This window comes from Sminthopsis crassicaudata, chromosome 4, assembly GCF_048593235.1.
Source record: "Sminthopsis crassicaudata isolate SCR6 chromosome 4, ASM4859323v1, whole genome shotgun sequence".
Classification (NCBI taxonomy): Eukaryota; Metazoa; Chordata; class Mammalia; order Dasyuromorphia; family Dasyuridae; genus Sminthopsis; species Sminthopsis crassicaudata.
This window is the reverse complement of record NC_133620.1, coordinates 426,460,370-426,483,426: the sequence shown is the minus strand read 5'-3', so window position 1 is coordinate 426,483,426 and position 23,057 is coordinate 426,460,370. Positions and strand designations below refer to the sequence as shown.

Below are 23,057 nucleotides of genomic sequence, written 5' to 3'. Positions count from 1 at the left end.
ATTTATGTTTTCAGGCCATTTTATGTGCATTTGTGGTTTGTCTACTTTTGTGATCAGAACTATCTATACTGAAACATTTGTTCTAAAGTATCTTTTTCTTTATGTGGTATCAGAACACAAAGAAACACAACTCAATCTGCTATCCTCCTAGTCAAGCTGATCATTACAAATATTTTTAAGTAGGGCCAGTCTGTAATTCTCTGCTGCCCTCTTTACATCTTTGACTCTCATAGTAAATTACATGACAATAACTGGAGTGTTAGACACATCAGTGATATCACTAAAGCCCAGTATGCCAGTGTTTTGGGGTTTCTGATAAGTTTTCAGAGCATATAATGCCTTACCCTGTGTTAGTATCACTTCCTCATGATATTGAGGATGGGTTGGAAATTGAGGGGGTTATTAGTATTAACTTTTGACAATCATGGAAAGGACCTAAAAAGTTACTGAGTCTAAAACCCTCATATAAAAGATGGGGAAATAGGGAGAAGGTAAGTGACTTGTCCAGGGGAACACATTTACTGTCTGAGACAGGATTTGAACCTAGATCTTTGTGACACCAAGCCCAGTGCTATATCCACTGTGCCATTCTAGCTCTTGTATCATTTAACTTCTCTATACTTCAATTTTCTACCTATAAAAAGAAGAAAGTCTAAAGATCTTTTCTAGCTCTTAATTCCAGGACCCAGTACAATGTACAATAATCATTAGACTGTAAGATCTTTGAGGGCAGGGCTCTTTTTTGCTTCTTTCTGGATTCCCAGCTTGGCAGACAGAAGGCACTTAATAAATGTTTGATTGATAAAGGGATGGCTTCAATTTCTTCTAGCGGTACAGTAGCCCTTCCCCAAAGATTATCCTCAGGTTCTCCCTTCTCTTATCTCTTCATTGATCTCCCTGTGTAGATTAATCCTAAATCAGTCTCCTGAGCCCTGACCTCTGATTCCTTGTCTTCAAATGTTTGAAAGACATCTCAGGCCATCCCACTAGCATATCAAATTCAACCTATGGGGGTTTGACATAGAGGTTGGTTCAGCAAAGGAGACTGAAAGGGAATGGTAAGATAGGGAAGAGGAGAATCAAAAAAGTAGTATGGTAAAAACCCAGAAGAGGCTGTGAAAAGAGTCAAATGTTGCATAAAGGTGAAAAAGAATGAAGATTAAGGTTATTATGGTGAACAATTAAGTGATCATTGGTCTCCAATTACTTTGGAGACAGTAATTTCAGCTAAATAATAAGACTGGAAATCATATTCCAGAAAATTTAGAAGAGAGTAAAAGGAAAGAAAATTGAGGCAACAAATATAGATGTTTTTTCAGAGTTTGGCTGATAAAGGGAGGAAGGATGATTCAAAGGAAAGAAACATAAGATAGAAAGCAAGGATAGAATAATAGCTAGTGGGATAAGATCCGCTGATGATAGTGAAGAACAGAGGATACTTGGGAGTCTTTGTAGACAACAGGGAAGGATCCTAGAGAGAGAACCAAAATTAGGTAGAAAGAGATGGTGTGTGTGGATAATCTGCTGGCAATGATACAAAATGATGGGATTAAAGAAATATGTAGAAGTTGGCCTTGGTGAGGAGTGTGGCCATTTTTTCATCAGAGATTGGAATAATGGAAGAAATAGAGGAAAATAATGTCACTTGGATTCTTTAAATTTTTTGATCATTTGTGTAATTATGAAGATGCAGTCTATTATGGAATGGCTCTTGTAAAAGTCTGCTTGTTCCCTTCATCAACAATGCTGTGTATGTGCATGTGTTTATATACATACATGATTTTCACTGGCAAAATAGGCAGTGAAAAAGTTGGTAGATGTTAATAGTCTCTCAGTCATTTCTTTTGGATGAAAGAAATTTTTAAGATTTTTCCCCCTCCTTTTCTTGTGTTTTCTGTTACATTTCTAGGTTTAGCCTTTAGTTATTTTGAGAAAATCTGTTTATTTTCTTTATTATCAAGCTTTCTATTTATTTATTGTCTTCTCCAGCAATTCTCTGTTTTGACTCAACATTATTCAAAATCTTTCACCATTCTCCTATATGAGTTTATATTCTAAAATGTGTGGTGAGCTTCATATTTAAAAAGAACACCACCAAAAACTCAAAATATTAGGGGCAGAAGTAAATAACAAATTCAATATGAAATGATAGTAATTCTTCCCAAATTTCTGTAATCTTAGCTTGCATGAAAAACAATATGTCCAGGAGAAGGCTGCTGACAATTCATTGTATTTTCTTTTGGTGATATCACTTCTGGAAAATTATATATCAGAGGTGTTGAATTAATATAGAAACAAAAGCCATTAAACTGTATAGAAGGATTCATGTGGGCCATATTATTTTTATTTTGTCATTTCAGGCATGTCCAATTCTTTGTGATTCCATCTAGAGTTTTCTTAGCAAAGATACTGGAATGATTTACTATTTCTTTCTCCAGATCATTTTACAGATGAGGAAACTAAGTCAAAAAGGGTTAAGTGGGTTAAGTCAGTTAGTGTGAATACAGCTTAACACTGTGTCCACTGCAACACTTATTTATCCCCCCATGTCACCTAGAAAACCAATAAAATAAATAAATAAGTCATATTTTTTATGTTGTTAAATTTTTCCCAATTACATTTTAATCTAGTTTGGCTTGCACTTGGGCCATAATGTGGTCTTATGTTTGTTTAACACCTCTGTTGAATAGTTTGGGAGCTATTGGATAGTTAGGAGGTCATTTACAATTTGCAATGTATCTATAAGTAACCAGGGGAAGTTAATCCATGCTTTTCCCACTATGCACTAGAGGATGCAAAAAAAATTTAAATGCTATTAAAAGATCATGTAATTTAAAAATTTGTTATATTTACATTTTGACAGCATCAAAACTAAGCTACCAGATGGTGGTTATTGGGATAGTCACTGTCTAGGCTTTGGTCTCAAGTATAAAATGAGGTCTAGATAACCTATAGGTTCTTCCATCTTTCTAAATCTATGATTCTATGATAAACACTTTGAGTTTGTTTTTTTTTTTTTCTGTCCTCCAACCTTTACATAGCTACATAACAGAGAAAATCCAACATGGGTGTTAGCCATCAAAGGAGTAGTTTGGCAGAATCTAGGGATCTTTCTCAACAGAGTTCACCCTGGGCTCTGGATGGTATCTCCTGGGATAGGGGAGCAGTCACTTTCCTCACATGAAAGTGCCATTGATTTGGGATCTCTTTTTCTCCATAACAATTTGAGTTCCTTGAGGTATTGCTTTGTATTGCTTGTCCTCAGCACCAAAGCAGTTAGCTGTGTTGCTCAGAGTGATTTAAGACAACTCAAAACTATGAAGACTGGGAGTGAGGATATTTAGCCTAGAAAAAAGGATTTCAGGGGATATGATAGTATTCTTCAACTACTGGAAGATTACTTTTTAGAAGGATTAATGGTTAGATGTTACAAGGTAAAATTTGGCTCTAGGATGAATTAGAGCTGTCCAAGAGTATAATGGACTGCTTTGGGAAAAGAGGAGCTTTTTCATTACAGCTCTTTGAATGCAGGGTGAATGATCACTTGTGATGGGTGTTGTAGAACGAATGAATTCATATGTCCCATAGGGGTTGGGTCAAATGATTTTTAGAGCTCCTCCTAGCTCTAAGATTAAAGAAATGTTTGCATTCCCTAATCTGGGCTTGCTTGAACATTTGCAACCTTTTTGCTGTAGTTTTTTTTTAAATATTCCATTCTCTTTATTTAAAAGATTAGGAAAATGGTTTCAGTAAGGGTTAAATGACTTATCCAAGATCACATAGTTAGTAAAAAGAAAAATCAATATTTGAACCCAAGTCTTTCTTGACTCTAAATCTAGCACTACTCTTATGGCACCATACTTCTCCTAACTAGTTAACTCTATATTTGCTTAAGAGAAAGTAAGTGTACGTTTGTAATAAAGGTCTTTAACTCTACTAGCCTGTGGCATAATGTTTTTTGTTCTTTTTCGAAGAAGACCATGATGCTGGGGAGGAGATGCCATGACATGGGAATGAATTGGGCTGAAGTGAGGGAGGGCCTGCCTCACTTTCCCCTCCAGAGCCATCTAGGTCCAGTAGCAATCAATAAATAAGAAAGCCAGCCTCAAAGCCAAGGAAGATCTGGGTCCAAGTTTTGCCTCAGACACCTAGTAGCCCATAAGTATCACAAACTTTTCTTTGATATTTACAACAATTCTATGAGGCACGTTATATAAATAACAATTCTCATTTTCAGATGAAGAAACTGAAATCTAAGGAAGGAAAATGACTTTTCCCAGGTTACCTAGCCAGTAAGGGACAGTGCTAAGAACCAGGGCTCTTTTATTTTCAAGCTAAATGCTCTTTTTAATACTACCCAACATTCAAGTTAGTCTCAATTTCTTTAAGAAGCCATTTAAAATACAAACCTGTTTGGAAGGTGGTGACTGCCAAAAGATGTACTCCCTCCAGGACCCACAAATAGCCTCAATCCTTCTTCTAAAATGAAAATAAAAACTATGTTATTTTCAAAAAGTGTAACAACTACTGATAAATTTCATTCTAAACTTAGTTTTCCCAATTTTAGAAATTTATCTTAAAATTTCAAGTTATATTTTAAAGTTAAACATTCTATCATCTCTCTCTTCAACTTACCTAAAGTTTTTGTTAACTCAGTACTAGAAAAATCAATTTCTAATAATCTCCACTAATAAGTTTATTTTTTTGTCTCTACAGTCACTTAAATAATGAAATCTCAGTCAATTTCAAATGATATTTGTTTTCTCAGGCACAATAAAACTTTAAATTATATATTATTATACATTATATATATTTATTTTTTATTTAATTCACATACTTTAATTAATTATATATTCATCCTCAGCTATAAATGCAGAGAATTCTGGGAAATAAGGAGCCTATTGTTGATTTCTGTTTAAATAGAACATTTTCTCATTTCTGAGACTTCCAGCTACCACCGTGCCTTGCTATTTGATGTATGGTCTCAACAGAATAATAAAAAAGAAAGCTGTCTCAGAAATTCAAAATAATTCTTAATGAGAAAACTACTCTATTTATAAATCCATTTGTCTTTTGGTTCAAAAAGACCCACCACCACCACCAACACAAAAATATGTTACAAATATATCTTTGCTTTTAACTAAAGTCTACTCATCAAGTTCAAAATTCATATTCAGAAAGAAGAGAAGTAGTTTTGAGATTAAAACAGATATTTATTTTTTTCTCTTAAGATTAAATGCTGCAACCTGTATATATCAATGAATCTCCTCTACTAACTCCTGATTTCCCAATATTATCAGTTGTTTAATTCTATGCACACCTTCTGCACTGGAGTCTAGGCTGAAATCTTGACTTTGCAATATTTTTTCAACAATATCATCTGCATCCACTCTGGTAGCATCAACACGTTTTAGTTGAGATTCCACAGAATCTTGCTTCACAGGGTGCCTATGAAAATTAAGTATCATTTTGTTAAAATTTATATTTTTGAGTTTTTAAAATATTAAAATTACACCCCTCCTTTTTCTTTTCCAGGATATCAAAATATAGCATTCTAATGACAGATCAAAAAACATACCTGTTGAGTTTTTCTGATGATCCATCGCCCTCTTGTTTAATGGGTGTTTCAAGATTAAGATCAACTACTTTCTGTTCAGTGTCATCACATGGCTCTAGGATACTTTCAATTCCTGTTGATGTACTTCCCACTGAAGCATTTCTCTTGTGACAAAGGTCAGAAAAACTGGATGACCTGGAGTGACATGTACTATAACCTATCAATTGAAAATTAAACTGGTTACAATGCTATATTATCAAGAATAATCTATAAAGCAATATTCTATATGATATTAAAGTTTAAATCACTTTGTAGCAGTAAGAACTTAAAGAATTCAACTTCATTATTAACTTCTACCTGACACTTTTGATTGCTGGCTTGCATAGCTTGATGTTCTAGAATGTCCACAGGCACCAAGTTCGTCTGGAACCGAGGCACTCTTTGCTGACAGATCTGTAATATATTATGATGTTATTAATATTATTGGCACAAAGTATATATGTCAAATGATGATATCATCTTGTCTCATGGTATCATTTTTGGTACTGGAAGGGACCATCTAGTCAAACTCAGACCTTTACACAAAAAAGCTTCTCTTTTACAAAATCACTAGAGGGGCATTCAGGCTTTAGTCAAAGGCCTCCAGAGACGAACTAATCTAATATTCTTCCATATGACAGTCTTTCAAACAAACAAATAGCCATCCCTTCCCCTAACCACCAAATGTTACCTTCTTTAGGGTAAATATCCTCAGTTCCTTTAATCAATTCTTATGTGACACAAACACAAGGTCCTTTATCATTCTTGATGCCTTTTTTGATCTGCTCTCCAGTTTATGGTGTCTACTCTAAAATATACTGTGCACAATACTCTTAAGTATTGTCTGATTAGGGCAGAGGACAGGGGGGCCATCACTTCTTTATTTCTCAAAGTTCAGCTGTTCTTAATGCCATCCAAAACTATATTAACTTTTTCGGCTGCCATATCGCAAAACTGATTTTGGAATACTAAAGACCACTATGTGTTTTTCCCCTGAACTTCTGCTTTTCAATTGTTCTCACACTTGTGGGGTTTATTTCTAGAATTAAGAAATAATTTAAAATTTTCCCTTTTAATTTTTATTGATTCAGGACAGGTTTTTTGGCCTAAGTTAGAATCCTTTTTTAATCGTGTGCTAGTTATCTTTTCTACTTTGTGTCATCTTCAAATTTGGTAAGGATACCATTTGTATGTTTATACAAATTAATGATAAAAAATAATCAACAGCCAAATAGACTCTACTGGAGTCTCCTTCCTAGTTGACAGGGAACATTTGAGTCTAGATAATCTATTGTTCCTGAATCCATCTAATTGCCCACAGTTATCTCTCAATCTTTTCCCACAAGAACAGCATTAGACTATCAAAGATTTTGTGAAAATATAAGTAAATTATTATCTAGAGAATTCCCCTGACCTGGTTTGGTAACTCTGATCAAAAATAATAAAAAGGGAGTAAGACTAGTACTAGTCTCATCTAGCCAAGTTACATGTAATGTCACATACATATTTGTATGTGTGTGTGTGTATACATATATATATATATATGAATACTTGAAAATTTGGTTTAAATATAAAGGGCTCTGCAAACTCTAAAACACTATAAAAATGCCAGTTTTTATTAAAATAAGAATCTTTCCACCTCATCTATTTTTCAGTTCCTTTTATACTTTGCTTCTACTAATGGAATAAGGAGTCACAAGGGAAATTTTCTGCAATCTCTTAAGCCATTTATCCCAATTAGTCTCTAACTTTTGGTGCAGATTCTGGCTGTCATTAAGACTTTGTATAAATGAATGGAGTCATGATGAAAGAGCAGTACTTGATAGCAGATTGGGAGAAATTTCAGGGGCATGTTGTAGGATAAAGAAAAACTACAGAATTTAATCATGTGGAATGTCAATGGAGGCAAAAGAGTAGCTTTTTGCATATGAAGAGCCAGACCAGGACATTTAGCAAATTTAAACATTTCCATATACAAAGAACAAAAAAAGAAGATTGCACATGAAACCATGAATATACCTTAGTTTGTTTTTTAAAAGTAGATATTAAATTTTTTTCTAATAAATTTATTTATTTTTAATACACATACACATTGTTTTATGAATAATGTTGGGAGAGAAAAATCAGAGCAAAAGGGAAAAACCATAGGAGAGATTTAAAAAAAAACCCAAAAAACCAAAGTATACATAGCATTGAAAAAAGAAAAAAGAAGTGCACATAGCAAGTATTAATTTCCATTCAATCCCCTTAGTTCTTTTTCTGGATGCAGATGGCATTTTCTGTCCAAAGTCTATTGAGACTGCTTTGGATCACTGAACCACTGAGGAGAACTAAGTCTTTCATAGTTGAGCATTCCACATTGTATACTTATTGCATACAAGTTATTCCTGATTCTGCTTGTTTTGCTCAGTATCAGTTCATGTAAATCCAGGCCTTTCTAAAATCAGCTTATTCATAATTTTTATACAACAATAATATTCCATATCACAACGTGTTTTCCAGTTTTTTTATTACCACAGAAAGAGCTGCTACAAACATTTTTGCACATCTAAGTCCTTTTCCCTCCTTTATGATTTTTTTGGGATACAAAACCCAGTAATAGCACTGCTGAGTCAAAGGCACAGTTTTATACACCTTTAGGCATAGTTCCAAATTGCTCTCCAGAATGACTGGATAATTTCACAACTACACCAACAATGCTTTAGTGTCCCATTTATCTAACATTTGTCATTATCTTTTCCTGTCAGTAGATATTAAATTTAACATGACAGTATCTACACTGCCTTATTTGTCTGAGTTTTCTTCCGCTCCCTTCTATGCATCTAAAATATTTTTTAATTGAAACTCTTTTCTTCAGACATCATTATTATTCTTTCTCATTCTTCTCCCCTAATCCCACCAAAAACAAATAAACAAAAAATTAAACAAAACAAAGGAGTCTTTCCTTGTAACAAGTAAGTATGGTCAAGAAAATAAATTAATACATTGTCTGAATCTGAAAATTAAAGTCTCATTGGGCACAATAGTACTTTGGCTTTCTGTCAAGAGATGGGAGGCACAACTCATAATCAGTGTTCTAGAATTACTATTAATCATGCATTTAACAAAATTCTTAAGTCTTTCAAAGTTGTTTTCCTGGTTCTGATCATTTCACCCTACATTAGTTCACTTAAAGCTTCACAGGTTTTTCTGAATTTATCTCTGATCATTTCTTTTGATATAATACTCTATAACATTTATTTCATAATTTTTTTTTGCTGTAACAAAGTAGGTTATAATTTTTTTTTGCATATATAGGCCTCAGGGTTGGGGAAATGGTAAGAACTTAATAAATGCTTGATTGGGGGGGGCCTGCTGAGGCAATTGAGGTTAAGTGACTTGCCCAGGGTCACACAGCTAGGAAGTATCTGAGCCCAAATTTGAACTCAGGTCCTCCTGTCTTCAGGACTGGTGCTCTATCTACTGTTCCACCTAGCTGCCCCCTTGATTTTTTCTTTTTAAAAGACTATCCATCTTCTCTCTTTCTCACTTCATTTTCCCTTCCACTTTGCCCTTGAAAAAGAAAAATAAAACCTCTGTTACTGTCAGATGGTGCAGTGGATAGAGCATCAGCCTTAGATACTTAACACTTAAATAGCTGTGTGATCCTGGACACAAGGATTAGCCCCACGTGCCTTACCAAAAGGGGTAAGGTAGAGAAGAGGAGAAAGGGAAGAAAGAGAAAGGGGGGAGGGGAAAGAGAGACAGAGACAGAGACAGAGACAGGGAGAGAGAACGAGAACACAAACAAGAAGGGAAAAATAAAACTAACAATCCCCTCATCAAATTCCTATACTGGCCATATTGACTCAAGTTCAAGCCTCTGAATCAGCACGTTCAGGTGCAAGTCTCTTCCTCCACCTATCCTGGAAGTGACCCACAATTGGATAGTGAGCAACAGAATTGCTGGTAGTCACCTATTCCTGGACCCTGCACAAGGTTAGGTATTTCAGTATTAAATTTGGTACCTCTCCTTGCTCTAGTGCACAGTCTCTCTTGATGGAATGATCTGCTAATGACATTTCTTCAACTTCGAACAAATGCCTCACTTTTTTACTAATCACTTAGTTGGTCTGAGTTTTTTTTTTTAGGTTGATAATTTCTTTGATTATATGCAGTGTGACCTAACTAGACCCTGTGCCCATTGTCCATGACCTCTTTTCTCCCTATGCAGACCTGGCCTAGAAAAATGATTTATGTGCTTTTTTATCCTTGCATTTCCCAATCAGAACTCAGTCTACTACATTTTCGAGATCTGTTTGGAGGAGTTATGAGAGAACTAACTGTAATATTCCACCATCTTGGTTTTGTCTAATAAGTGCTTGTTGATTGAACTCTGTTCTGTCAAGTTAAAAACTGCTCTAAAGAAGTAACCTCCTCTCCCCCATTTTAGCAGTTTTTAATTACTCCCGTTCTCAAAGATAATTGCAAGGACATTTCTGCAACCTTGTTTTTATAACCTCTCAACACCTTCAACACTCCCTTCCTGCAGCTTGACTGTTCTGTATATCCAGGCTATACTCTCCTGTTGTTTCCCACAACTATGCCCTGTAGGAATTCCCTTTTCCCTTCCTCCCCGGGTATTTTTGTCTAAATAAGGCTTCTTGTTGTCCCTAATGACATTTCCTCAACCATGAATAAATGCCTCACTTTATTTACTAATCACCTAGTTGGCCTGATTTTTTTTAGGTTGACAATCTCTTTGAATGTATGCAGTAGCTCTAATAATGCTATCACTGAATTTGCTACTATGATTCTCCCTTAGTTAACTGTTTTACTTCTAACTTAGATCAATTTTACCTATGTATCTGGTTATGTTTATTTTTCTTCTCAGTCAAGTAGATTCCTCCTTCTTACTTTCAACAAATTTTTTGGTGCTCTTTTCTAAAAAAGGATTTCTTTCACTTTTTTCATTATTTGTCGTCTCTGCTTATTCTAGACCTTCACTCTTGTGTACCTAGTTTTTTCAATGACAAGCTTTTTTTATATTTTTATCAATGCTGAAGAGTTTATAGCACAGGAAATTTGGGAGAAAATATAATTTTGGCTTACAGAGCTTTGTGTAGTAAGAATTCTATTGTACTTTATTAACCTATTTAAAGCTGTTAAGTAACTATTTTTTTTTAAAGTCTTATAGGAAGAAATCAGGCATACTTTTGATTCTTTATTTAGGTCTATGCCTACAAGAATGCCAAAAATACAGAGAAGGGTTTCATATATGCAAAACTATTTTGTGGCAACACTTATTATAATATCAAGGAATTGTAAACAAAGTGAGCACTCATGAATTGGGGAATAGCTGAACAAATTGTGATCCTATTAATACAACAGAATATTATTACACCAAAATAAATGATAAATCTAAATAATTCAGAAAAGCAACAGCAATGTAAAATAGTGTAATAATAATAATAATAAAATTATAGGAAGAATCTGAATGCCATACCTGACAAGCCAAGGTGGATTTTGAGAGTCTCTCCACCCTTCCGATCCTCATGTAGAGATTCAGATTCACCGGCAACTGGTATATACATTGATGTAGATGGAGGCCTGTAAGTAAATATTTGTTGGCTTAGTATTTATGTGTAAACCTGGAATATTATTTTAGGTTTTGAATCCCAGTTTTCCCCCTGATATTTATTATTATCTGTTTAATATTCTCTGATACTATAATAAGAATTTTAGGTATTATTTGACTATTTGATTATTAGCCTAATCAACCCTATTATACAACTAGCACTAGGCAGAATCTTTTCAGGATTTCTACTAACAATAAATATTCCTCCAACCACCATAGTCCCAATAACAATATCAACCCTCACAAAACTTTCTTCCCTAATTGTATCTTATATGTATCAGTAATTTTAATCGCCATAGAACTTAACCTCATAACAAATAAAAGTTTCTTTTCTATTTCTTTGGGACATCACCAAATTCCACAGGCATAACAAATTTAATATGTCTAAAATAGTACTCATTAATCTATCACTCTTCTGAACTTCTTTAATACTGACAAAAGCACCATCAGCTTTACATCATCCAGCTTTGCAACATTGGTGCCATCATCAACTCATCACTTTTATTCTCCCTTTATACCTGATTAATTGCCCAATTTTTATTTTTATTTCTATAGCAATTCTCCAAATGTATTTACTTATACAAACAATAATTAAATTCAGATTCTTATCACATCTTTCCTGGACTGTTGCCATAGGCTCCTAATTGGCCACCTTTTCTCAAATCTCTATGCACTTCCCCATCTGGCAAAGTAGTTTTTAGGTCATACTGTGTTAACCCCCCCCCCCTTACTGTGTTACTTACTTGTTAAATTCCAGTGGCTCTCTATAACCCTGAAAGTAAAAAAACTCTCCTCTTAAGCATGTAAAGTGCTTCAAAACCTGGTCTCATCCTAGCCTTCTTACACATTGCTTCCTTAGATAGAATCTAGGGTCCAGCTACAATGATCTACTTGCTGTTTTTCACCTAGGATGATATATATGTGTTTATGCTTTCTGCTATCTTCTAGCCTGGAATGTTTTCCCTTCTCACCTTTGTATCTTAGAATCTCAGACTCCCTTCAAGACTCAGCTCAAATATCAGCTTTGAAGGGACACAGTTCTCAGTTTTCCTAGTTGGTAGTGCCTATTCTTCCATGATTACTTATCTACGCTATGTATTTTGTATTCAAATACTTTGGCTCCTCATTAGAATGAAAGACTGTTTTTGCTTTTTGTTTCCCTAATGGTTAGAACAATGTGGTACAAATTATGAGCTTAATAAATGCTAGCTAATTTACTGCACTGCTGCTTGGTGAAGAAGGGATTTTTATTTAGATACAGGTTGGACTAGATAGCCTCTAAAGTCTCTTCTAAATATAAATTTTACTGCACCAACTGGTTCTTTATCATCTTTTTGCAAAGAGATGGCCATAGAGGGTTTTTTTTTAAATGAAAGAATAGACGTATTCTGTTATTTTATCTGCAGAAAATAAGATGGCCTTAGTATTTATTAATCATTTGCTGACTTTGCAGCAGATTTCCCAAGTGTCTTGCATATCCTCTGTCAATTCTCACTTTTACTGACAAATATTTTGGCTTCCTTTTTACTGAGAAGCTCTTAGTGAGACATGAATTCCCTCACATTCCCATTTTTATTTTTAAATATATGTGGCTTTAAAACCACCCTCTCTCTCCTCTTGTCTTAGAATATCACTCCTTTTTAAAAGAATAACATAGTCATTGGCTGTGATTTCAATCTTGTCTCTTCCAGACTTTTGATTTTACAATATAAAAATTTCTCCCTCCTTACAGAATCTTCAATTATCTTCCTAACTCATGTGTTTTCTCCTACTATACCATGGCTAGTATGCCACAGTATTTGCATCTGCTAACTTTATTTCCTCACTCCTACCCTCCAAGACTTCTGCAACCATTACAAAAGCTGTTCTATCCTTGTTCCTACAAAGGATATTTATCTATCCCCCTCTTTTTCATTCACCAACTTTCAAAACCAAAATTAATTCCCCAGGTCAATACTTCCCTATTTGTATAGTTTTTCCCTCATTAGGATGTGAGCTGCTTTAGAGCAAAAATTATCTTCACATTTGTATTTGCATATAAAAGTTTCAGCCTGATGTTACTATTCAGTTGCTTCAGTCTAGTCTGATTCATCATGACCCCATTTGGATTTTTTTGGCAAAGATACTGAAGTGATCTGCCATTTTCCTTCTCTAGTCCATTTTACAGATGATGAAATGCAGACAAACAGGGTTAAGGATCCAACAACTTGTGCCTGAACCACATTTGAAGTCAGGTCTTCCTGAATATAAGTCCAGATCTCTAGCCACTGCGTCACCTAGTAGTCCACTTAGCACAGTGCTCCGCACATATTAAGCACTTAAAATGCATTTTCATTCATTCACTGATTCTTACTCTCCAATGAACATTCACTGAAAATAATCCCCTATAACTACTGTTCTACTTCTCTCTCCTAAACAAGTGATTTACTTCAGTTAACTCTAGCAATTCTTTTCTAAATTCCTTCAATCTTTCTTCTATTTCTATCACAGTACTGAAACAGCATTCTTTTAAGGACAGCAATCTCCTAGTTATCAAATTTAGTAATCTTGACTCAATCTTTATTGTTCTTGATCTCTCTATAGCAGATACCATTGATTAATTTCTCCTTTCTAAAACGTTTTAAAAAAAATTTTACAAGACAATCACTAACTAGCTTCTCTTAATTTAAATATGATCATATTCATATATAAAATGGGTAAATTTTACTTTGAGAGTATTTATGCAGATCACACTAATTATTTATATAAAGAACTCCTTAAGGTCCTAGGTGTGTGAATATTAAAATGTCACTTTACATATGGATATAACTTTATTTTTATATGAACATTTTCTATATACTCATGTACACCCACATATTCATACAATGTCTCCCATTATTAGAAAATCAGCATGATATAACAGAAAGTGTTGATGTGGAGTCAGGAAACTTGAGTTTAGTCTCAGCTTTGAGATTTACTAGCTAGTTGATCATGGGCCAGTTATTTAATCTCTACCTCACAATTTTTTTATCTGAAAAGTATATTTTTCCCTTCTAGGGTTGTTGTGAGCAAAAAAAAAAATCTTAAAATACTATGTAATTGTATGCTATTATTATTGTTATTTGTTGTCTCTCAATATTTTTCTGTTTTCCTTATTGGCTCATCATCCTTCTATTGTCCCCCATTTTTCTTTCTACCTATTCTTTCAAGTATTAATGTCTTTGGGGGTGAATTTCAAGTTAATATCTTTAGTTCTGATCTCTCTCCTGACTTACACATTTCCAACTGTAATGTGAAATACTTTTATTATGATATTCTTCTGAGCTTTAACTTATAGCTAAAACTTATGGCTCCCCTATCATTTGCCAAAAAAAAAAAATCTAAATTTCTTAGGTTTCTAAATTTCTGGATCCATCTTACCTTGCCAATGTAATCTCCCACTAATTCCTACACACAATCTCCATTCCAGTTATGCTGGCTTATAATTACTGTCTTTCAATGATACCTGTTTTTCTGCCTCTATGCATGGGGATTCCCCCTCAAAAGGCTATCTCTCTCCTTTCTATTTAAATCTTGTCCATTTTAAAGTTCCAGTTTCTCTATAAATGCTTCTCTCATTCCATCATCTGGAAGTAAGTTTCCTTCTTCTCTGAATTAGATCCCTTACTGCTTGTATCATTCACTTGGCATTTATATATTGCTTTCTGCTTTGGGATGTATTTTCATTTGTCCCCATGTTCTTATCTCTCCAATTGTACTCTGACCTCCTTAAGAGCAAAGAATGTGTCTTAAATGTCTTGTTAAAATTTTTTATGATTGGAACATAGCAAATGGCTGCTAATTACTTGGCAAAATGACAGTCATTTTCAAATTGACCTGGACTAATGCTCTGTTTAGAAAGTACATAGATAAATTAAATATCACTATTTATCAAACAGTGGGCTTGTGGGGTTGAAAGGGGATATGAAAGAAGAATACTCTGCTTCCTTGTTCAAGGATAAGAAAACTATTCTGGTGTTCCTGATATGGAATTCCTAAGGGCAAAAGAAATCTATGAACCAATCAAGAATTTCTGGAACCAATAGCCCACTTTCTCAATCCAGAAAGACCCCTGAAGTTTAAGGGCATAGATATTATTGTTTAGATATTAAGCAAGACCCAAATGGAATCTAACAAAAAATAGGATCTAGAGCATCAAAGAGGCAGTCTTGTTTCTTTTGTACCCCAGTTAAAGGTCTGCAGAGATAGGAAAACATATGTGTTTCATAGCAAGAGGCTCAATATAAGAAGCTAACCTTCATTCTCCCTTTATTCTGACAACCCAGAACAATAGGTGTTCCTATTCTTCAACCTGGGAATAACAAGAGTCCATTTATCCCCAAGTTCAGGCTTTGGTGGGCATGTGAGTCTTTACCAGTTTTTTATACATAAAACTGGCCTAGACCACAGCCCTAGTTGAACCTGTAGAAAAGCAGGGACCATCCATACAGTTATCCCTTACAACTGGTATAACTCAATAAATTCAATCCTCATGATCTCAAGTTGGGTGAACATGAGGAATACCAAATCTTAGCACAAAAACTTTTTCAATTGTTTTGGGGGAATCAGGTACCTACCTAGCTTGGCACAATCCATCAATTTTTACAATTTAGAGATAAATTTCTATCCTACCAAACAAATGACTGGAAGAATTACAGGAAAAGGTTAAGGGGCTACTTCTTTAGAACTAGAGACAGTCACACTGTCACATTAGTAGCAGAAGTTGCAAAGTGTTTATGGTGCCACAGAGGGGAATGATTGTCTCCAATATTTTAGGGACTCTATGACTAACTGGTTACCAGTGTCCTTGTCTGAGGAAAAAAATACTTGAAAACTGTATCTATATCCACATTTATGTATCTATCATTTGAGAAGAAAAAGAAAAATAGCTAGAGATGTAAGAGTGTGATAATAACAGCAATGCCATTATTTTAGGAGATCATCATCCTTTGCCCTTTATCTCTAAATTATCATTTTTCCTCCGATTGAAGTAGTAGATTCAGCTTCAGGACAGTCTTTTCAAACTAGCGTAATCTACATGTAGATCAGACACTTTTCCTGTACTTTATTTTTCTTCTTTTTTAAAAAATGTTTTCTTTTACAACATAACTTACATGTGTTTTTACATGATTACATGTGTATAACTTATCAATCTGCTTGCCTTTTTCAATTAAGGAGGAAGGAAAAGAGGAAGAGAATTTGGAATTCAAAATTTGAAAAAAAGAATGTTAAATTGTTTTTACATGTAACTGGGAAAATAAAATATTTAAAGATTAAATAAAAGTGACTTTATTTTTTTCCTTAAAAGGGGATAATCTTTTTAGAGTGCTGGTCTTTTCCTGCTCCTCCTGTTGGGCAAAAAAAACACACAAGAGATCTTCTGCACTATCTTGGTCACTGCACAGGAGGCCTTGCTTGGGTTTGTGCCAAGAAATGTTTAATAAATAATTTCTATTCTCCTTTCAGGAATATTTGTTTTTTCTTTTATCTGGTAAGGATTGTCATTTTACAAAAGTTTTGGTGAGCTTGTATATTTGTTACTGAGCTACAAACAATCCAATTGTCCATGTCCTCCAGTCCTTCATTAAATACTTCTTTCTCATTTTCAAGAACATTTGTGTGTTTGGTCAGTGGGATTTAGCAACTAATATTCTTTTTGCCCACTGTTGAAAAATTCTAATGGAACAGAACAAAGATCCATGACATATCTGGGGTAACAGATAAAGTGGTAGAATACATAGGCAATATCTTCTTGAAAGTGTTTATGTTTGAGTCTGGCATTCTTGGTAAGGAAAAATGAGTAGTCTCAACAAGGGTCAACTTAGAATGAGGGTTATAGAAAGATATGCCATTAGGAATGTCTAAGAACACTGAGTCAGTTTTCTAGCATGATATGAATTCAAATCTTTTAAAACTTGCTGAATGAGATAATAGTTTACCTTGATTATATTGTGACCTCATGGGACTCTGGCCAGCACCTTTACCTGCACCAGAATTACCTATTCAGATAAGTACACTTTTGAACAAGAGGAAATGGGATTCCTGGAACTTACAAAGTAAAGGATCAGGAGGTAAGGATGTTGTACACTTGAATGGTCATATAAAGGCCATTGCTATGAGAGCTCCCTGTAGTTACAAGGACAATTTCTTCCATCTCTAACCATGTCCTTAATGAAGTTATTCAAGTAACAAAGGACACTTTATGGTACTCTGACTCTGTACATATGGAAACTGTTGAAAAGAATGATACAATCATGGATAAAGTACTACGGCCACTTATAGTGCCATTTAAGGCCTAGTATAGTAGCATCCAAGGATCATAGCTTTTAGACCAACTCTTTCACTTTATAGATGAGGGAACTGAAATCTATGGAGATCAAAAGACCAAAGTTTATTGATTTGATCTGGCAATAAGAGACATATTCATACAGGGTAAGAAGATTCATACACCTAAGAAGAATTAGCTACCAACCAAACTGGAGGGACTCTCCCTAGGCCAGCAAGAAAAGGGGTAGTTTCAGGTCCTATCTCTCTGATCCAGATTATACATTTCTGCCTCAGGAGGCTCAAAAGACAATGCTGTGAGTAGGCCAGATCAGTCTCCTGGGAGGAATAGTTCAAGACATTCTCTGCATAAGAATTCTGGTGGCTCTACCTTAGATCAATAGAACACACCCATGAAGGTTTGATAGCAGTGTATGGGAAGATAAAGCATGGTTTGCTGGATTAGAGGCATAGGGCTGGACTTCAAAGTCCAGCTCTGAGACCTGACATCAATATGACAAATCATTTTGCTCTGAGTCTCAGTTTTTTCTTTTGTAAAAGTAGATTGGATTAGATGATCTTCAAGGTGCTTTCCAGCTTTAAAGCTAGGATTTTATGATCTTACATATATCCTATGCAGGAATGAAGAATGCTGTAAAGGAAATATCCTAAGGCAGGATGGTCTAGTGGTCTGCCAGAAAGAGTACAGGATTTGGAGACAAATGAGCCTTGAGTTCAAATCTTGGTTGTGACCATCCCAAAAGGCAGACAGAAATGGTTTCTACCATTGAAAGAACCAGACACTAGATTCAAGCAGTCATGGAAATTTGTGTTAGAACTGGGGAAGGGGGGAGTGAGGATTGATTTGAATGAATTCCTGCATTTAGAGATAGAGGTAAAGGAGAGGGGAAGAGAATGTAATAAGCTCTGACTCATACTTAGAAAACCTCTGGAATTGTTCAGTTATCCATATAAATGACATGCCAATAAATCTTATGACTCAAAAAGTAAACCCATGAGTTTCCAAAACACAGTTCAACTGCCTGACTGCTCTGGAGGTCATGAACTTCTAAAGATTATTCAAACGAATTATTTTCCATTGCAGAAGTCTGCATCCTTGATCAACCACTGCATGCACATACAATGATTCATGGTATCCTTGAGAGACATATTAATAATTCTTTTATTTTGTTTTCCTAGGCATCAAGCAGAGAACAGAAAAAATGTTTTTATTTTCTAATGTATGGAAAATTGGATTGTATTACCTTTCAGACCTTCATAGTGATAAATGACAATCATTAAACGATTGTACTCATTATTTAAAAAATACTGCTATACTTATTTTCTCAACATAGAAAAAATTTTTTTTCAACAAGGCAGTATGATCTTATGGACAATGTCAGAGCTGAGAGATAGAAATTTGGGATCTAGTCCCATTTTTAAACCTGACTGATTATAAGTCCTTTGAGAAAATTTTCAGGCTCTTGTACTCTACAGAACTCATCACTAATAACATTACTCAAATAAAAAAGAATAATAGCCCATAAAGAAACTAAATAGGAAAAATACAGCAATGTGATGAGGAAAGATTCTACTAATTTAAAACAAAATTGTATTCAGTCTTTGGTCCCTAATTTGTATGACTGAATCACTACTTAATATATATCCTGTGACATCTTTCCTAAATTGCTTATTTTAAATTATATTCCTTCTTTTGTTCTTAACTTTTTAGCACTTGTAAACATAAGCAAAGAGAAAATCCACTACATTATTTTTGGTAATGAAATAATAATGGGGCACTTGATAACATGGAATTGTAAGAATAAAACACAACCTACTATTCAAGTCATAACACATACTATTTTTTAAGTGGTAATGTGAATAAAGAGTGATGGCAATTTATACTCAGTAGAATAATAAAATTTATCAGGTATAATTTTAGCCACTCATTCATAGAACGATTCTGCAGTAAAATAAAAGAGAATTTATAATGAAAAAAATCTGATCTTAAAAATCTCTGTTCTTAATACTGAGTAACTAAAATATACAAGTTTAGTAGCTAACCAGAATAAAGAATGTCATTATAAAGACATATAACTGGGAAAAAAAAAACCTGTTTGGACATGCAATGAAAAGTAATTGAAGGACATCCATGTCCACTGGTAGCCATAGAATGTCAAGAGACAGAGGAAAATTTTTAACACATCAGGTCAATCAACATGAAAAGTTTAAAGGAGGACAAGTTACTCAGGACAGAATAAGATCTGCACGGCAATGAAGTAGTACTCTCCACTGAGAGGATCACAGGACTATCCAAATTAAATTAATTTAATTAAAGTGCAGCTAGATATCACAGTGAACAGAACACTGGTCTAAAGTCAGAAGGATCTGAGTTCAAATCCCTACCCCACACACTTAACATTTCCTAGCTGTGTGAACCTAGGCAAGTCACTTAACCTCGACTGCCTTCTCAAAAATAAATAAATGAACTCTAAGCTTAATGAAAGTTGTATAGGCATGTCTCAGTTAATTCTGAATTCTAGGGCTGAAAGTACTTGGTCTTTAAAAAGTGTGATGTAGAAAATCTATGAAATGGATTTTGTCAAGAATCTGAAAAAGCTTATTTGGGAGGAAAGAGAAATTGATGAAGTTGCAGAAACTATTTGGATAGGATATAGCTTTTCTGCAATACTAACTCTTAAGATACAAATGTTTTTATTAACTCTACAGTGAATATATAACTTAAGCATCCATCCTTTTTAGTACTTCTTTTATTTTTACAAGTTAGATTGCAGTGGTTTCTGTTTAAGCCTCAAAGAGCCAAAAAGTCATAGGTGAACTAAACAGCTTTGACTCCTCTTCCCTTGAAAAATATTTCCAATGAATTAAAAAAAATCCATATGCTCACCTTTTACTGATTTGAAGAGGCACTAAATGAATTTAATGCTTAACTAAATAAAAAATCCATAAGGCCAGGAAATCCCATACCTGCATGGGGTATTAATCTCCAAGAACAAATTAATGTTTAAATTTAAATAACTGAATAACACTCAATATGTTTTCATTACTAACTGAAAAAAATAAAGCACAATAATTATTGGATCTACTTGTGCTTAACTTTGGCCTGATCTATCTGAATATATAAAATGCTCCATGGCTTTTAAGAACTTCTAGAAAATCATGCCACAGATTTCACAAAACTATTTGTTAAAAATTGGAAACCTGCATCATTACCTCTCTAAAGTGGCTAAGAAAATCTGAGACTTTGTGAATTTGGCCTAAAGTGAGCTGTTAATGTTTTTAATAAAGAAAACATCATTTTAGATGAAACACATTGTGCTTAAATATTCAGAAAATTTTAATACAATACAAAAATTTAATTCAATACAGTGTACCAATTTAAACTGTAATCCCTAACAGGTAGAATTAATGAAAAAAAAAAAAAGTTCCAAGAGTCAACTAGCTATGGACCTCTTCACACTCATTGACAGTAGGTAGGCTGGTCCTCAGATGATTAAATCCCAGTCTTTATTCAAAATCTCACCATCTTGTTAATTCCTGGAAGAGTTTGCTTTACATCCTCCTAAACTTTAGGGACCCAAGGTCAGGTCCACACCACAGTAAAGAGTTACAGTAAAACTTAAATGGAGACTTCAGAAATTAAGACAAGAATTTTAGAGAAACAACTTTCTTTAATTTACTACATTCTCAAGATATCAAAATATTAAGCCATCTTACTAAAATAGAGTCAAGAATATAATGATATTATTAAGCACTCAACTTGCGGAACTTCTGAGCAGTTGTTTTTTTTTTTAAACAACATGACTTTTAGAATAAAGAATTGTAAAAATCCGATGATAATAATAAAGACATTTACAAGCTTAGGTGAGTCAGCCTTTTCTTGCTTAATTTTAGGCAAAGTTAATTTCAACTATAGCATTTGTTTTATCAAAAATAATATCTTACATCAGAAATCCCTAGTTTCAATGAAATGCTACTTCCAAATGGTTTTGAAAAGGATATTCAAAACATTAGAATATCAAGAAGATATGCTCCTATAAGAATGATACAAATGAGAGGGCAGAAACAAGATGGAAAATATGTGGGTAAGGATCAAAAGAGAAACAGATATAAGATTGTGATAAAAAACATGAAGACCATGAAGAAATGAACAATGAGCTCCAGAAATGGGTCATGAAGCTGAAAAAGAAGCATAAATTTAGAGGCAGTATGCCATTGTGGACAGAATGATGGACCTGGAGTGAGGAGGGTTTGATCCTTGCCAATCATGCAGCCTTTCTAAGCCTTTTTCAACTTTCTCAACTCTGAACCTGCCAACTTTGTGCAACTCTCACTTAAATCCAATTCACACATGAATCAAAATATCATCTGTAATGTCACTTTGAAAAGGAAGGACAAACAACAATGAAGTAGGAACAATAATACCTATGGTATCTACATCTTAGGACTGTTGTGTGAATCAAAAAAGAGGAGATAAAGAGTGTTTTGCAAACTCCAAAATGTCATTTACAGATAACATCCATACATAATCACTCATTATTAGTCTATGTTAATGATCTGGAATTTTCCAATCTTCTACTGTGTACTTTCCTGTCCTCTCTACTACTTTACCTTTTCCTTTTCCCTCCTTCAAAGTCTCCTTTTTCTTTCTCTCTGATAAAAACAGAAGAGATGATTAATTCTTGACTTGCCTTGATAATAGTTTCATCATTTGAAAAGTGGCTGTAATGAGGGAAAGTATTACTTTGGTCATGTGGATTCTGGACAATAAAAAGGAACTGGGGGCTGCAAAGGAATTTCACTGACAAATTTGTTTTTTTAAAAAGGCACACACTGAAGATGAAAGCAAGAGCAGTGAAGTAAAAACATATAAAAGTTGGGTGATTCCAAGGCAATAGACTCTGGATAGAAAATGCTATCTGCATCCAGAAAAAGAATTATGGAGACTGAATGTAAATCAACATTGTTTACTTCTTTTTTCTGTTTGTTTTTTTCTGTCCCATGGTTTTCCCCTTTTGTACTGATTTTTCTTTCCCAACATGATTCATAAAGCAATGTGCATTAAAAATAAATAAATAAAAGTTGGGTGATATAAAAATAAGAGCAATTCAAAAGCCTAAGAGCAGACAAAAGCTGTGACAGATGCTTAGAACAATGAAGAAGGGTTTTAAAAAAGTATGTAGGGAGCAAGGTTAAGATTAAAGGTGTAGGACAATTTCAATAGGTGACATTTGGACAATGACTTGATACATTGTTTCATTTGATTTTTACAATAACACTATGAAGTAAGTTTTAGTTCATCCTTTGTTTTTGAAGAAGAAAATGACATCACAAGTGATAGTTTGACTTACATAGAAATTGGATTTACTTGAGGCAAAGGTGCACAAAGTCTCTCTTCCACAGTTAAAGTAGCAAGACAAAAGTCAAAGACTAGGGATGGCCCAGAGTGCAGTGGATGACCTTGCCTTCTTCGATGTCAGACCAAGCTCTAAGGGGATCCATGGGCCCGGCTGCAGTTGCCTTCATGGTCAGTGGAACAAA

The 23,057-nt window shown here is 34.3% G+C and overlaps 1 protein-coding gene across 1 annotated transcript in view; it reads right to left on the bottom strand.

Moving 5' to 3' along the window:
* The window catches only part of EEIG2 (EEIG family member 2), a 74,191-nt gene that overhangs the window by 8,701 nt on the left and 42,433 nt on the right, over nt 1-23,057 (bottom strand). Inside the window, exons 6-10 of the mRNA XM_074262854.1 lie at nt 11,082-11,185; nt 5,915-6,010; nt 5,579-5,774; nt 5,321-5,448; nt 4,410-4,479 (exon numbers count right to left, since the gene is read on the bottom strand). Coding sequence (XP_074118955.1) covers nt 4,410-4,479; nt 5,321-5,448; nt 5,579-5,774; nt 5,915-6,010; nt 11,082-11,185 — 594 coding nt within the window. The remainder of the gene's footprint in view (nt 1-4,409; nt 4,480-5,320; nt 5,449-5,578; nt 5,775-5,914; nt 6,011-11,081; nt 11,186-23,057) is intronic.